Consider the following 17,510-nt stretch of genomic DNA (forward strand, 5'->3'; position numbering starts at 1 on the left):
CTGCTTTAACATGAGGATGTTAAGCTGCGTGAAGTGCTTCGACTTAGAATTCTAAGTTAAGTGCAAAAAAATAAAAGCAACTTAAAAACTCTTCCTGCCTTTTATCATGGTAGTAAAATAATATTCAGCAATAGATATACTATAGAATAGAAAGGTATTTTAATTGGTTTGCATTGAATGATCATGTTTCAGTGCCATTGATGACCCTCTCAGTCCAAATGCATTGGACATCTATTGCCGTCAATATCAGCCAAAGAGTAATTTATGAAAAAAATTAAAGTGTTACAAGAGTAACAAGTTTGGTGATGTTTTTGCTTTGTTTGAATGTTTTAAAGCAACACTAGGTAACTTTTCAACCTTTATAAAATATTTTCCATAACATTTCTGATGATATGTCGACTGACAACTAGTTGAATGACACCTCTTTTATATCTTCAGAGGGTCTGTATCACTTTCACCGGGACTAATTAACTTTCAGGATGGGTGGCAGGGCCCTTACCCTTGCCTGGTATACCGACTGGCGACCGTCCGGCAGATCAAATTCCGAGGGCGGAGCAAACCACAGCAAACAGACAGCGGAGTGGACCAATCAGCGACGGGCAGACGTGACGTCGTTAAAGCGACAAGTAATTAGCGTGAGCGGAGAATGGAGAAGTTTATTCAACATGGCTAGCGCGAGCCACCTTGACTGTTGTCAATGACTTGTTTCGATGTGTTTTTGGAAATTTAAAACTGGTTTTACCGCGGATTGGAACATATTCTCGGCTCTCCCGTTCGCCATCTGTGTTGTTGTAGACACTACTTTCGGAGCGCAAGAGTGACGTTATTCGTTAAGAACACGTCACGCAAATAAACGAATCTGATTGGACGATTGATTTTGTACCTTGCTCGAGAGGCCGTTAATTGGCTGGGTCCCAAACTATTTCTCACAGTGTTTGAAAAATACAGGGAGAATAGTCTGACTGTGCCAGGCAACCCTTGCCCCCCACCAAAAAAATACAAATGTGCTGACTGCTTTACGGCATACATCACTTCCTGACATAAGCGGAGTTTAAGGGAGGGCTAGGGGGGCCAGGCCCCCCCTGGTGTCCGAAAAATATCATTGCATGTAATCGACTTTTCTATATATATATAAAAGCTGTTAAGCAAGAAAACAAACAACAAAAATGAATGAAATGAACAAAAAAATTTTTTTTTATAATGGGTCAAATTTATTTTTTGAACAGATCATGTGATTAGCACCTTAGACGGTAATTTGCTTTGCGTATATTTTTTTATGATTGAAGCAACTTTTTGGGGGAATTGATTGATTTAGACACAAATATCCAACCCATAATATGGCCCTAACCCAAAAAGGATTGCTAAAATCAAGGAAAAATTTTTTTCAATGAAAAATTATGTGTTAAAATGCAAATTTTTGAGTCTCAAATATTTTTTCACATTCAAAAACTTTTTTTCTATGATTTAAAAATTTTTTTTGATTGAAATGATTTTTCTTTTGAATTTTTTTTTTTTTTTGTATGAAGCAACTTATTTTTTGATTGAATAATAAAGACACAAACGTCCTTGCTAAAATGTGGCTCAAACACAAAACAACATTACTTCAATCAAAAAAAGTTGCTTCAATCAGAAAAATCAAATAAAAATAGCTTTTGAATGCATTTTTTTAAATTTCAAATTTATTTTTGCATTCAAACACTTTTTTTTTAATTGAAGTGACTTTTTTTTAATCGAAAATATATATTTTGATTAAAGCAACTTTTTTTTCCCGATCGAATAATGAAGACACAAATCTACCCCCAGATGGCTCCGCCCAGGGGATACAATTTTTGACTTAGGTAACTACATTGGCACGACACCAGCGGGCGTACCATATTCAATGGATGATGATCTTGGCGAAAAGTATAGCTGTCCTGCCAGCAGCCTGATTTAGAATTCCCCTCAAGAATGATAAACAAAAAAAAAAAACGCTCCTTTTCAACTTATTATTATAAATATTCTTGTAAGTTAATTTTATTGCGTTTCGGGGTCATCAACATGTTGTGCCCCCCCCCTGCCCCAAAAGTCCTACTCCGCCTATGCACTTCGACCTTTCCCCATTCATCATGAAGACGGAAGTCAATGCTAACGCTTTTGTGCGAATTCTGCAAAGATGGCAATGTAAGAGGGACAAAAAGTTTTTTCTGAGGAGGAAAAGAAAGGGCAGCAACCAGGATTTACAGGATAAACATTGGCCCGGCTTTCACTCGCTGGCGTGACACCCCCCCTGGATTCCCTTGGAACTGGATTCATTACACACAGCTGCTGGAAACAGAAATGTTGTTTAATCCATCTGCAGGCGACCATCATGATTTTACGACACTATGCGGGTGTGCGCTGTTCCTCATGGGAAACGCAGCGCTGGTCCTCATGAGAAAGGCAGTCTTCCTTAAGGCAAAACACTACCGCTTTTGTCCACCGGCGTCGCTAAAATCAACTAAAACTGAAAAGTTCCAAAGTGTTGCTTTAAGTGGTAATATGCTAAAATTACTGTATGATCAATGTGAAAACAGCAAATGTTTTAAGCAACTCTCGTTCGTCCATTACCGTAAATGGCAGCTAATGAGTTAATGATCGTTTCATTGCCTTTAGGTGGAAACAACGCCCATTAAAAAAATATGGCTTTCACACACAAACAGCATGGCGTCAGATAGTCTATTATTCTTCGTCCAAAATAATTTTAACAGAAGAAAAATTTGTTTCAATTGCATTTCCTCCCTTGTGTGTGATGGAATGTCTTGGGTGTATTATTATTATTATTCATTATATTTTGTCCCCAACAGTGTGCTTTTAATTAGTATGACTTTTTTTTGTAACGATTTTGAATCTTAATATAAAAATCCCTTCTATTTATTCTGAAGGAATCTCTAAAACCAAAGCCAGCCCCCCAAAAATGCTTATTTATATAATACTGCAATAATAAAAATCCACTCCTACAAGTGTCCGTCTTTTTTTTTTCTACTGGCGAGTTAATTGGGTTAATTGGGGTGAGAGTTGAGGGTGAGGTGAGGGCGCTATGTGAGCTGAGGGTCATCATGGTTGTTGTCTTATGTACAATATGGCTTCTCTGAGTGGAAGAAACACACAAGTGGTCCGGCGACAGTTCATTATTGTGCCGTAAAAGTCTCGAGGGAGCGCCGATCAAGTCGTCCCGTCAAAAGTGGTCTGTTTTTATGTTCCCAGATTCGCTGTCAACTCGTCCGCCGCGCAAATAACACGGCCGTCGTTCAAGTCCAATTAATGACATCCTCTGAGGCTTAACGTCCTGACGCTTGAGCACTTTTTGACGTCTTTTTTGTGGTCTCAGTCCTCCTCTGAGCCGGCGGCCCCCCGTAATCCATTCATACAGAAGGGCAGGCCTGAGGGGAAGGGGCTGTCCGAAGGGGAGAAGCCGCTGAAGGGCGGCAGGCCGGCCAGTCGCTGCAGGTGGGGGAAGAAAGCCGGTGGGGGTCCCTTGTGGTGATCTGAGCGCAGCTGCAGGCCGTCCCCGTGGCTCACGGTGTGGTGGTGGGAGGGGGGCAGCTCAGGGGGAGCGTAGCGGATGGTGCTGGGGGCGTACAGGCTCTGAGGGCCTTGGGGGCCAAGGGCCAGAGGATGAAAGAGGACCCGCCCTGCTGCGCCCCCCGCGGCCAGTCTCTGGAGGAGCTCCAAGTCAGGGCCCCCGCCCGGTCCACCACCCCTACTGACAGCCCCCGATGCTGCCCGCTCCTCTCTGGGGAGGGGCGAGGACACAGGCATGACAGGGGACAAGGCTGGGGAGGGAGGGGTAAAGAGGCCTTTCGGGGGAGCTTCGCTGCTGGAGGAGGAGTCGGGTATTGGGGTGTGGGGGCTATCGCCGTTAAGGCTGCTAGAGGGAGTATGCGCATGGGAAGGTTGGGGCTGGCTGCTGTGCGAGCCCCAGCGCCCCCCGGTGGCAAGGGCCTCGTGTTCCGTCTTAATGCTTGGGGCCGGGGTCACTGCGCTCTTTAGCTGCTGGATCACAGCCCGCCCGTTGTGCAGTCGACCTCCTCTCTCGCCTCTCGTTGGGGCGTCGACCCCCCTGCTCGGCTTCCCTGTGCTGTCTTCTTGTTTCAATTTGTCGCCGTCGCCCCCCTGCTCCCACTCGGGCTCTTCCTCCTCCTCCTCTTCCTCGTCATCGCCTTCGCTCTCGCTGGCCGGGTCTGAGGAAGCTGACACGCTCTCCTCGGCGTGCCGCAACTCCTCCAGACGGCGGCGGCTCTCAGGGGGGGCGCCCTCAGGCTCAGACCTCTGCGGGCGCTTCCTCCTGTTCTCCGACTGGACGGCGGCGGTGGCGTACTTCTCTCGGGCTTTCGTGTCGGAATCACTCTTCCCCGCTGAGCTCTTTGCCGGCTGGGAGCCTGTGGAGAGGGGGTGATGGGAAGGGGATGGAAAATTTCATACCTTTCAATGCAGACTTGGCTGAGAAATGTGGGTGAATTTTCTTCCATTTCACAATTACGTGTGTAAATCCCTAAGTTCAAGACAATACAAAATGGGATCAATTCTTTGGATGACGATATCGTATTTGCCAATGTTACAAAACCTGCCACGATTTGATTCAGGAGATTTGATCCAATACAATATTATGTACATACAGTATTTAACACAGCTGCATTACACCTAGACCAATAAAACTACAAAGCAATGTTGACGTTTTTGATCATTTTTAAACATTTCAATGAAAAATATTATTTTAAATAAAACTGCAAATCTAAAAGTGAAACTTTTTTTGATATGAGCATTGCATTGTGGCAGCAAGCTTCATAGCAGGCAGCAGTTTGGCACATTGTAAAATACTGAACAGGTATTTAATGGCACCACAAATTGAAATTATCCGTCAAACAGAAATAAAAGGAATCAAATTACATGTTTTGCACTATCCAAACAACATAACTTGGCCTTGAATACATCTAGTACATGTCTTAACGCTCAGAAATAATGGCAAATGCCATAGACAGGCTAAAGAAACTAGCATCGATATCACATTAGTTAATAACCAATGCTTTAAATTACAAATGTCATCCAGGAATAAATTAAACGCACAAGTCAAGGCACCATTATGATATTGTTTTGTAATTTATCTTAAAATTCCCACCTGTTGGGATCTTTTAAAGTGATCTAAGCTAGTTTTGACATGGATACAAACCCATCCTAAAAGTGACAGAGTATAATAATGAAATTAGATCCTGATTACCGTAGTCTTCCTTCCTCAGCTGCCTTGGCCCCACCCACAAAAATATCCCCAAAGAGAATATCACCCAGGATGAGCTGAAAGTGCTCACAATCTATCCACAAGCTTTCTATTCTGTTGTTGCCCTGTGATTGTTCTGTCATTCTGTCAACATGTATTCGCTAGCGCAGAACTGAAAAGCCAGGGTGACCAAACTTACTCTTTTTCCCGGACACGTCCACTTCTTACATCTTGGCCGGGGTGCCCGGCGGGATTTTATAAATTCAGGTTTTTTGACTCACGATTTGCACAGAATACTACGGTACTGTTAGGCCTATGACGTGTTCCCAAAGAGCCTGCCCAGTTGTTAAGACTTGCGTTCAATACGTATATAATCAAATGCTCATGTACCTAACCGCCCAATTCTTATTCACTAACAAACCTTCGTAAGGTCACGGGCTATCGGTATGTACATTGGCTAAACTTACCATTCGGCAATTGTTGACGTCTGCCGGAACTTTGCACTGGTGTGGTCTGTAAAATCCCGTTTGGTGTCGCATCATTACGCTGCCAATGATTGTAAACTTTTATAGCAATGTTTCGCCTCGGCTACCGCTGCTAGCTGTCAGTAAGGGAAACCGCGCTAGGTATTATGGGATATGTAGTTTTGAAGTTCTGCGTTTGGAAACATGCTGGTTGAATTGTTTGTTTGTTTATTTCGGTTATTGTTTGCGTGCATCTAGAAAATTGAATGAGAATAATAATTGAGTGGAAATAACAATTTCTCAACGACAAATGTGATAGTCTTAAGGTTATGGTTTAATTTACATTATTTCACTGGAAAGAGAAATGAGCGTTTTGTAAAAGCTGGATTTTCGACAGAAGAGGTATTATTTAGAACATTGTTTTAGATTATTTACTTGTACAGTAAGAATTGAAAAGACAGCTATTATTTTGTTCAAGGATTCAAGCATTCGCCAATACAGAAGATTTTTTTTTTTTTTTAACCACTATTTAATTCCAGTGTTTTTTTGCAGTATTGTTTTAGGAATAACAAAGCCTGTTAGGCAACCTCTGCGAATTTGAATTTGTCTTTGGTTATATAGCCTTTTTTTTGTTTTGTTTTTTGGATTAAAACCATTTTTCTATCCAGACGGAGGAGGCACACTTTAAGTATATTAAAGTGATAAGGCATATTTGAGTGAACTTGAAGTAAAATGTAAGTACAGTGGGGCAAATAAGTATTTAGTCAACCACCAATTGTGCAAGTTCTCCCACTTGAAAATATTAGAGAGGCCTGTAATTGTCAATATGGGTAAACCTCAACCATGAGAGACAGAATGTGAAAAAAAAAAAAACCGGACAATCACATTGTTTGATTTTTGAAGAATTTATTTGCAAATCATGGTGGAAAATAAGTATGTGGTCAATACCAAACGTTCATCTCAATACTTTGTTATGTACTCTTTGTTGGCAATAACGGAGGCCAAACGTTTTCTGTAACTCTTCACAAGCTTTTCACACACTGTTGCTGGTATTTTGGACCATTCCTCCATGCAGATCTCCTCTAGAGCGTGATGTTTTGGGGCTATCGTTGGGCAACACGAACTTTCAACTCCCTCCACAGATTTTCTATGGGGTTGAGATCTGGAGACTGGCTAGGCCACTCCAGGACCTTGAAATGCTTCTTACGAAGCCACTCCTTTGTTGCTCTGGCTGTGTATTTGGGATCATTGTCATGCTGAAAGACCCAGCCACGTCTCATCTTCAATGCCCTTGCTGATGGAAACAGATTTTCACTCAAAATCTCTCGATACATGGCCCAATTCATTCTTTCCTTTACACAGTTCAGTTGTCCTGGTCCCTTTGCAGAAAAACAGCCCCAAAGCATGATGTTTTCACCCCCATGCTTCACAGTGGGTATGGTGTTCTTCGGATGCAATTCAGTATTCTTTCTCCTCCAAACAAGAGAACCTGTGTTTCTACCAAAAAGTTCTATTTTGGTTTCATCTGACCATAACACATTCTCCCAGTCCTCTTCTAGGTCATCCAAATGCTCTCTAGTGAACCGCAGATTGGCCTGGACGTGTACTTTCTTCAGCAGGGGGACACGTCTGGCAGTGCAGGGTTTGAGTCCCTCGCGGCGCATTGTGCTACTGATAATGGCCTTTGTTACTGTGGTCCCAGCTCTCTGTAGGTCATTCACTAGGTCCCCCCGTGTGGTTCTGGGATTTTTGCTCACCGTTTTTGTTATCATTTTGACACCACGGGGTGAGATCTTGCATGGAGCCCCAGATCGAGGGAGATTATCAAGGGTCTTGTATGTCTTCCATTTTTTAATAATTGCTCCCACAGTTGATTTCTTCACACCAAGCGTTTTACCTATTGCAGATTCAGTCTTCCCAGCCTGGTGCAGGTCTACAATTTTGTCTCTGGTGTCCTTCGACAGCTCTTTGGTCTTGGCCATAGTGGAGTTTGGAGTGTGACTGACTGAGATTGTGGACGGGTGTCTTTTATACCGATAATGAGGTAAAACAGGAGCCATTAATGCTGGTAACAAGTGGAGACTCGTTAGACCTTGTTAGAAGAAGTTAGACCTCTTTGACAGCCAGAAATCTTGCTTGTTTGTAGGTGACCAAATACTTATTTTCCACTTTAATTTGGAAATAAATTCTTTAAAAATCAAACAATGTGATTTTCAGTTTTTTTTTTCTTCCACATTCTGTCTCTCATGGTTGAGGTTTACCCATATTGACAATTACAGGCCTCTCTAATCTTTTCAAGTAGGAGAACTTGCACAATTGGTGGTTGACTAAATACTTATTTGCCCCACTGTATCTCGAGGCCGGAAGTCAAAATATGGTCAGCCTATGAAATGATCATGATGAAAATGATCACAATTGCTGAAAAAACTCTCTGATGTATTGTTTATGGTGGAATAACCATACAATGGTAAAATACAGTCAGATTTGAGTGTCTAATTTGTTTTTCTAACTTAAAAAATAGATTTGTGCATTCATATAATTTTTTCACATGGTCAGCATTTCATAGCACCTGACAATTAACTTCAGTAAGATTAAATTTATGAAAAATTTAGTGTCTCACACGTGAGTAAAAGGAATAAACAAACAAACAAAAAAGCCTCTGGGATCATGTTAAAATTCAGGCCTGGCTGCTGGGCTCCTGGTGGTGTATTACTGGATGTTGTAGCGTCCTACCTCGAGCCAGTGGTGAGCTGTTTGTGGAAGGGGAGCTCACTCGGAGTCGCTCGGCTCTGATGCTCTCTGGCAGCTGAAGCAGATCCAGAGGAGTGTCAGGAAGTTCTGTCCGACTGGTTGGGTGAAGAAAATGAAATATGAATCTAAAAATTTAATTCAAAAAAGGTGGCAAAGAAAGGCGTGCGTAAATAATCCGATAAGCACTTCCGTCTGTAAAAGCGGATTTAAGGGACACGCCCTCATGATTAGAGTATCTTTTGTCACCTCAACATCACGTCAGGCCCCACCACACCTACACAAACAGTGACACGTGCAAACAAAGACAGGCGAGGAAACATGAACGCTCCTCTTCGAAATGGACGAGGCTGTTGGAGAAGTTAATGAGCGCTTGTAATTACAGCACTAATTAACTAAAACACTATTCATGCCCCAAAATTCTGACATCCGTTGGTTGTAATTATATGGCCTCGGCCCAATTAGCATCGACATTCAGCCTACTCTTGTTTTTGTCTGGCTGCTTGGCCGCCTCAATACGGTATTATGCACTTAATGTGTGTGTGTGTGATTCCTGCTGAATGTGTGGAAAAAAGGGAAATAAAAGGGAGAAGCATATTACTGAGATTGGGTAGTGGTCTGTGTCACATTGCCACAATTGTGTAATCCGTTTGTGTGTTATGTTTCCAAAAGTTTGACATTAAACATCTTACAAAATTATTATAAATGTTTTAACATAACTTTTTTTAGTGCTATTGATGGTGATAAACGTCCAATTATGAGGCATTTTTCAATCTCCTGCTGTAAATTTAAGTGAGTTTACTAGTAGACGTCCAATATATTTGAACTAAGAGGGTGGCAGTGATTGGACAGCTGTAGCTTTTAATGGCAGCCAGTGAGATAAGAACTTAAATTAAAGCATGGAACAAATGAATAAAGAAATTGTAAAAAAAAAAAAAAAAAAAAAAAAAAAAAAAAAAAAAAAAACTTGTACTGTGAAAAGGTTACAGTATATTGCCAGGTTCATATTGCCAGAAGTCAATCAGAAATTGTGTACCCTATTTTCATATTCTTACAATGTTGATTTAGCATTTGCAATACATTTGAGTAGATTTTAATACATTTAGTTATTCTAGTACTGTAGTATTTTTTTTTTATATTAAAGCAACACAAGGTAACTTTTCAAACTTTATAAAATATTTTCATAACGTTTTTGATAATATGTCGACTGACACCTAGCTGAATGACACCTCTTTTATATCTTGAGGGGGTCTGTATCGCTTTTATCAGCATTAATTAACTTTGAGGAGGGTGGCCGGAACCCTGCCACACACAAAAAAAACTAATGTGCTGACTGCGTTACGACATACGTCACTTCCCCCATTCGTTATAAAGACGGAAGTTGATGCAAATGCTTTCGCGTAAATTCTGCAACCTTTGCTATGTGTGGAAGTCATTTAAAGTTGTGAATCAACCGTTAAAGTTGTTAAAATTGCTCCCGTTATTGCATTAGTTCCCTTCCGTCAACTTTCAACAATCAACATGTGTAAGTTTGAAGTTTTCATCATTTAAAGATAGATTTAAGTCAAGATTTTGCCGATTTAGGAGCATTTTAAAATAAAATCTAAAAAAAAGTTACTTAGGTTCGCGAGGAAGGATCTCTACATCAGAGCCTTCCTGCGAGGTTTACTGCTTTAAGATGGCGGCTGTTTACTAACGCATGTAGTCCTTAAAACATGTTGCCAATGCAGCCGTGTCTGTCATTTGCATCTAGTTCTATAATATGTGATATCTACCGTATCATGTGGGCTATGGCTACACTCAGGTAAACGAGGGAGTTTATTTTATATCCAGCGATGAAGTTGGAAGCAGTTATGTGGCGTCGGAGCTACTCCTGTTCTGGTTTGTTTACATCCATGGTACACTCAAAATGGCGCATGGAGGCGTGTCCGCTAGTTTGGGCACGTGACTGACAAAGACCGATTGGAGCCACCTAGCATCGCGTTTGCAACGGCGTCCTCCCCACTCCTGCTCTGCTCTCTCATCTCCGTGAGTCCGTCTCTCTCAGACTTTTTTTATTCAACCAACTTAGTAACGCATAGTAACGCACGCCTTTCCCGCCTCAGTAACGGTAACGGCGTTGCCAAGATGAGAAAAGTAATTAATTAGATTACTCATTACTGAAAAAAATAACGCCGTTAGTAACGCCGTTTTATTGTAACGCCGTTATTAACAACACTGTTTACGACACTGTTTGGGTGTTCGCTGGTCCTAATGGGAAACGCAGTCTTCCTTAAGGCAAAACATTGCCGTTTTTGACCACCAGCGTCGCTAAAATTGATTGCTTTAAAGTGCACTTTTAGTGTTCAAACTATGCATACATTTACAGTGACCCAAACTTTTTTTTCATTTTTATTTTTTACTTTTGTCAAGAAGAGTTCACTTTTATTTAACTTTTAAGTCAGTAAGAGCAATTTAATTTGAATACCGGCCACTCTGGCAAAAGATAAAATAAATACCTTTAAGGGCGTATTGTCTAGTATTGGCACTATATTGCGCAGGTGTTAAAACTGTGGCTGCTAATGAGTGCATTTTCACAGGTTTCGTGATTTCATATCTGTCAGCACTTAACTCATCACATCTAATGGGCCACGATGATGCATTTTCTTACACGTCACAAACATTTTACAGGTATCCTCATCAGCTGTTGGCGCGCGTCAAACCTCGTTTCATCACGTCTGCCTTCAAAGCTGGTGTGAGCACAGCACGGCGTCGGCATGAAGGTTACGTTTTTTTTTTTTTTTTTTAATCGAGAAACTGACCTGAGGACGCAGTTGACCCAGATGACGTTGCGCTCGTGGGGAGCTTTGTGGTTTATGGACACGGTGGCGGTAGACTGAATCCACAGGTAGCCGCCTCTCTTCTGGAGCCAGCGGTAGTAACCTGTCACTACCTGGCCTTTCCGAAGTACTACGATGAGAAGATGGGAAACAAGAGGATTCAAGATACATCAATCCATGATGTTTCAGTCTAATAGAAGTTTCACCCAAGGGAACAAAACGTATTAAAATTCTAAAAACGTATAACACATTTGGAGAGAGACGTTTAAACCTTCAAATAATTTGTTAAATATTAGTAAAAAATGTATGGACTCTTTCATCAAAATAAGACCCAAATTGAATTGGATGGCAAATTTAAAACAATCAAAAATATTGCTCATGACATGTACAGAAAAGATTAATATTCTCAACTTTACACTTTTAGTCTTAATTTAAAAAAAAAAAAATTCTAACAACCAGATCATTTAAACATGGACGGGTGTATAAATGTGTTAAGTAGAGATCACGTCATTTTCAAAGTATCGGAATCGGCAAAAAAATATCGGCCATGCCTTTTTTAATATATATACTGTATATTTTTTAATTAAATTGTTTTCTAATTGTATTTAACGTTACAAACATAATATGTTACACTCAGTCTTTAGTTTAGGCTTAAGGTAGGGTTATCAAATTTATCCCGATAACGGCGGTAATTAATTTTTTAAAAAATGTATCACATTAAGATATTTAATGCAATTAACGCATGCGCTGCACGACCCACTCACGCATTGTCGCGCTCAATCTGTAATGGCGCCGTTTTAACTACGTATATAATGAGATAAAAGGCAGCGTATAATGAGTAGAGTGAATTTTGGCAGACTTTGGAGCCTTTTTTAATTGGCTAAAGCCTTACAATCCCTCTCCCTACGATTAGAAATATCAAGGGAAGCAATGTGGGGAAGCAAGGTAGCAACTGATCTTTTTCTTAACACCTTATGTTATTTCCCAACGCAGAGAAGATATATCAATTGGTAGCACTACACATAGTCATGGTTCCACTTCCCATCATGCATTTGGGCATGGCTACAGTATCATTTGCTGAAAGCTCAACAAATACACTTGATGGCAATATTTAGTCACAATATACAAAGTCACGAGTCTTTCTATCCGTGGATCCCTCTCACAGAAAGAATGTTAATAATGTAAATGCCATCTTGAGGATTTATTGTCATAATAAACAAATACAGTACTTATGTACTGTATGTTGAATGTATATATTCGTCCGAGTTTTATTCATTTTTTTTCTTAATGCTTTGCCAAAATGTATATGATCGGGAAAAATTATCGGGAATTATTGGAATTGAATCGGGAGCAAAAAAAAAGCAATCGGATCGGGAAATATCGGGATCGGCAGATACTCAAAAACGATCGGATCGGGAGCAAAAAAACATGATCGGAACAACCCTAGTGTTAAGTTTATAAATATAAATTAAATAGCTCTAGTTACCAAACGACACAAAAAAAACATGCAAGTGCAAAAAAAGTCAAAATCAAATACTATAAGCAATATTCACACATAAACCTAAACGCAACACTGAGATGAAAAGCATCCACGAATATATATTTATATATTTTTAATATAATGTTGCTTGAAAATTTAATTTTTTGTCATACTAATTGTACAAAACACTTTTTGCAGCTGATATTTACAAATCTGAATCAATTATGCCTTTTCTAGCATTAATCCATTCATTATTTTTGTACATAAAGTGCTTGTCCTGTTTGGGTGAACTGGAGTCATTCCCAGTTGAAACTGAGACTCAAACCCAGAACTTTAAGAATGTGTGGCAGTCACACTAACCCATAGCTCATTTTTAGTCTAACAGACTTGACCTTCTCGTAGGAGGTTATAATTGACAGTTCCTGTTGTAGACAGCAGAGGGCGCAAATGACACCAGAAGAGAAATAACTCAACAGGCTCCCCTTGAATGTGTGGAAGGACACTCACAGTCTTCATGGCTCTGCCGCAAGTTTTCCAGGTCCTCCACATAGATAAAGTGGTAACAGGTGCGCCCAACAACCTCTGCAGGTGTCAAGTCCATATAGTCGGATATCCTACACATAAAGGGATAATCATCCTTTCATTCTCTATTTTGTTCATCTTCACTTGAAGCCCATAACAGCTCAAAAGAATTCACTCACCTGTTCTCACAGTAAGTGACCTGTAGGTCCATGTTGACACGGAAGACAAACATGTGGCTCTCCATTCGGACCTCGTTGAGCGTGGAGGGCGGGAGTGTGTGAGCCAATGCCACCATCCCCATGGGCCGGGGCATTGACCGCGCCGAGCCAGGAACGATGGTGGGTCGGTAGCGGATTCTCCCGGTAACGTGGATCACCTGAGGATTGAAAAGGAGACAAACATTTCACACGTGGCATTATGATTGGACGCAAACTAATGAATAGAATCCCATTTGAGCCAAAGAATGAGGCGGCTCCGGCTTTGCGGTGCAATAAAAGGCGGCGTGCAGCTATTCGGTGTGAAATAAGGTCAAAGCAATAAAGTACGCTGAAAACGACCATCTTGACACTGCTGTGAAACACTAGCAGAGCAAAACAAAGTGACAAGGCTCTGCTTGTTATTCCTTCATGCAACAAGCAAGGACATGGAGGAGACATTACGTACATCTGCACTTTCTAATAACATCCTTAAAAACAAAATCTTGCTCAGTTTTTGATTTGATGTAGAGGATTTTTAGCATACTTCCTGTCACAGTCCAAAACCTTACTCTAAAATTGTCTTTGGGCGTTGTGTCAAGGCATGTGCCGGCATGACATTCTGACGGTGTGATAACCTTAAGTCAAAATATCACGTTTTCATGGTATCACAGTATTAAGCAATTACCATATTGGCCTGAATATAAGACGACCCTGATTATAAGACGACCCCTTCTTTTTCAAGACTCAAGTTTGAAATAAGACTTTTTGAACACCAAATTAATTTTTATACAGAAAATAATGACAGTACATCCGAAACAAATGATTATAACAAAGCGCCAAAGCGTCATCTCCCAGTAGTAATATGTAAATAAATTGTTACTTTGCTATCAAAAGCTCTATTTGTCTGGTTGTTCATGGTATTTTGTAAAAGGAAAACATTATTCAGATGTTTGGCATGTAACTAATGCAAAAAATAGCTTTGTTAAGATCAAAGTTATGTTTGAAATGTATGCGTTTACAAAAAGCTCATTTTCTCTGTTTTTTCATCAGAAATCGGAAAATTGCTCAAACTAAGCTATTTTCTAATGCTGATTTCTAAAGAATGGAAAAAGATATGAACTTACTTTTTTCTGCTGAAAGAAGAGAGCCTAATCTTTCTTTTGGTGGGTTCCACGTTTATATAGCAATAGAACAGAATTTTCTGTGGGCCTTGCAAAATCAGTCAAAATCAAGAAAAACGGCCGGGAGCAAGGGCCTTGCTCTGGTGAAAATGGCTGGAAGTGAATGAGTTACTTTACTTTCGCCCTACTTCTAAAAGCCAGTGGTCTCCAGAGATATGAGTCATTTGTTCTTTGACCATATTTGTAACAATTAATGCTTATATTTCAAACCATCATTCCCTGATTGAAAACCCCAAAACTGGTAACAGGTACAGTGGGGCAAAGAAGTATTTAGACAACCACTAATTGTGCAAGTTCTCCCACTTGAAAATATTAGAGAGGCCTGTAATTGTCAACATGGGTAAACCTCAACCATGAGAGAAAGAATGTAGAAAAAACAAAAAACAGAAAATCACATTGTTTGATTTTTAAAGAATTTATTTGCAAATCATGGTGGAAAATAAGTATTTGGTCTATACCAAAAGTTCATCTCAGTACTTTGTTATATACCCTTTGTTGGCAATAAGGGAGGCCAAACGTTTTCTGTAACTCTTCACAAGCTTTTCACACACTGTTGCTGGTATTTTGGCCCATTCCTCCATGCAGATCTCCTCTAGAGCAGTGATGTTTTGGGGCTGTCGTTGGGCAACACAGACTTTCAACACACTCGTCACCCCGTGGCGCCAAAATGATAACAAGAACGGTGAAATTATGTGAAAAGTATATATTTTTAAATTATAATCACAATATTATAATAATTTTACTCAAAACTGAATTAATTAGGTACATATTTGAGTTATATAAGCACACAGAAAACCAATAATTATCAGCAATGTATTTTCAATACAAAATACACTTGAATTATATCTGTCCTGCTAAATTTGAAATTGTATAATTTAACGTTCAAGGCCCTGAGCCTTTACGTGTGTGAGTTTGTGTGTTTTCGGCCATTTTTTTTACATTCTTTTTTAAAATTGAAAACAATCTCTCTTTCTCCTCACTCCAAATATAATGAATTTAAAAGAACACAAAAATATAACACAGTGCAATTAGTGAAAATGGAGTACAAAGAGAAGATCAAGAAAACAACCTCATATGTCCCAAGACTCTTATCTTGTCTTCCGTTAGCGACAGTACCTCGACCAATGAGATTAGAGGGATTTTTTTATTGTCATTCTTCCATCAGCTCATTGGCCAAAAGGCAGGATAGGCGGGAGAATGAGTTTCCCTACATATTCTTATAAAGCACCATGCTAGTATTTGTTCCTTCTACAAATAAGACACTATTTTCAAGTTTGATGATAATTAGGTCCCTTGAAAGCTAAATAGGGGACACACACTTCTGACTCTGAATTCCAAAATTCCGTTTTTCAAGGGACGGTTGACATCCCTAGCTGGCATTGAATGATCATGTTTCAGTGCCATTGACGGCAACAGCCGTACAATCCATTTAGGCTATGTTCAGACCACAATTTGTAAAGAACAAATAAGAGATTTCATAATATCTGATCTTTTTATGTGACTATTCAGACTGCATTTTTGTATTAAGCCAGTTCAAGTCCATTGTTCTTAAATATTTGAAAAGAACTAGATCTTATACATTATATGTGAATCTATTGTTGTTGAAGTTGAATCCACTTTAACTGTGCCTCTATTGTAGTTGAAGTCGAATCCCAATTGAACTGTGCCTCATTAATGCACTGTAGTGGATTTAAAAAAAAAACATGTAATCCATAATATCATTTACGTAGCACTAGAGGGAGACCCTACTGGAGGTTCTTATACCACACTTTGAAAACCGATAATGAATACCCCACCCAGCAGTAGTATGAATGCAAAAGCAGATTTTTTTTTTTCTTGGATTGGATCTCATGGTGTACCTAATAAAGTTTTCTGTAGGGTGTAACATAGCTATAGGAAATAATGAATGACCTTTTATCTAGATGATTTGACGTGCAGGCCTTATTGGTGAGCGTGGAACATTGGCAGTGAATGAATTTAATTGTCTCACACTTATTTGAAAAGAAACAGATTTTAAAGCAAAATTAGGTAACTTTTCAACCTTTATTAAATATTTTCAGAACATTTGTGATGATGCGTCGACTGACAATTAGTTGAATGACACCTCTTTTTAGGGTTGCCAACTTTCTTTTTTTTTTTTCTTTTCTAAAGCAGCGAACAGGAAGGCACAGCACGACACAAAAAGTTTTGTCTGAGGAGGAAAAAAACGTGAGGCTACCTGAGATAAAAGGATACTCAAGAATAAACATTGGCCTGGCTTTCACTAGCTGGCGTAACACCACCCCCTCAACCAAACTCATCAGGGCTGACAAGTTCGGGTAGAGAGTTAGCCACATTAAGCCACATGGTTGCTAACTGTCATATGCTATTGTCTAGCCAAACCTGGATTTATTACCTTATTACTGTTCATCCTTCACACAGCTGCTGGAAACAGAAATATTGTTTAATCATCTGCAGGCGACCGGGAGTTCATGATTTTACGACACTGTGTGGGTGTGCGCTGGTCCTCATTGGAAATGTCTTCCTTAAGGCAAAACACTACTGCTTTTGTCCACCGGCGTCACTAAAATCGACCAAAACCAAAAAGGTGCCTAGTGTTTCTTTAACCATTTTATGTCAATCTATAGTAATTGAAGTCGAATCCAATGGCGTACCGCAAGCAACACGTCACTTCCGCTCATTAATATTCATGGCATTAGCTACTGTTGCTAAGTAAGGACAAGCCACCATTTTTCCCTAATAGGAAATGAATGGAATGGGAATGGGAATATTTTGGTCCAAGGCCATTAAGTGTTTTGTAGACGAGCAGTAGTATTTTATACTTTCACTGTAGTGGATTTAAAAAAGACCATGTAATCAGTGGCGCCAC

The 17,510-nt window shown here is 40.0% G+C and overlaps 1 protein-coding gene across 2 annotated transcripts in view; it reads right to left on the bottom strand.

Moving 5' to 3' along the window:
- Positions 1-1,188: 1,188 nt before the first annotated feature.
- The window catches only part of npas1 (neuronal PAS domain protein 1), a 114,049-nt gene continuing 97,727 nt past the window's right edge, over positions 1,189-17,510 (bottom strand). For both annotated transcript variants that reach the window (XM_057839092.1, XM_057839091.1), the window contains exons 8-12: positions 13,443-13,639; positions 13,249-13,355; positions 11,244-11,391; positions 8,428-8,540; positions 1,189-4,397 (exon numbers count right to left, since the gene is read on the bottom strand). In XM_057839092.1, the coding sequence (XP_057695075.1) occupies positions 3,343-4,397; positions 8,428-8,540; positions 11,244-11,391; positions 13,249-13,355; positions 13,443-13,639 (1,620 nt within the window). In that variant the 3' untranslated portion in view covers positions 1,189-3,342. The remainder of the gene's footprint in view (positions 4,398-8,427; positions 8,541-11,243; positions 11,392-13,248; positions 13,356-13,442; positions 13,640-17,510) is intronic.

Source organism: Corythoichthys intestinalis, chromosome 6 (assembly GCF_030265065.1).
Source record: "Corythoichthys intestinalis isolate RoL2023-P3 chromosome 6, ASM3026506v1, whole genome shotgun sequence".
NCBI classification, from domain to species: domain Eukaryota; kingdom Metazoa; phylum Chordata; class Actinopteri; order Syngnathiformes; family Syngnathidae; genus Corythoichthys; species Corythoichthys intestinalis.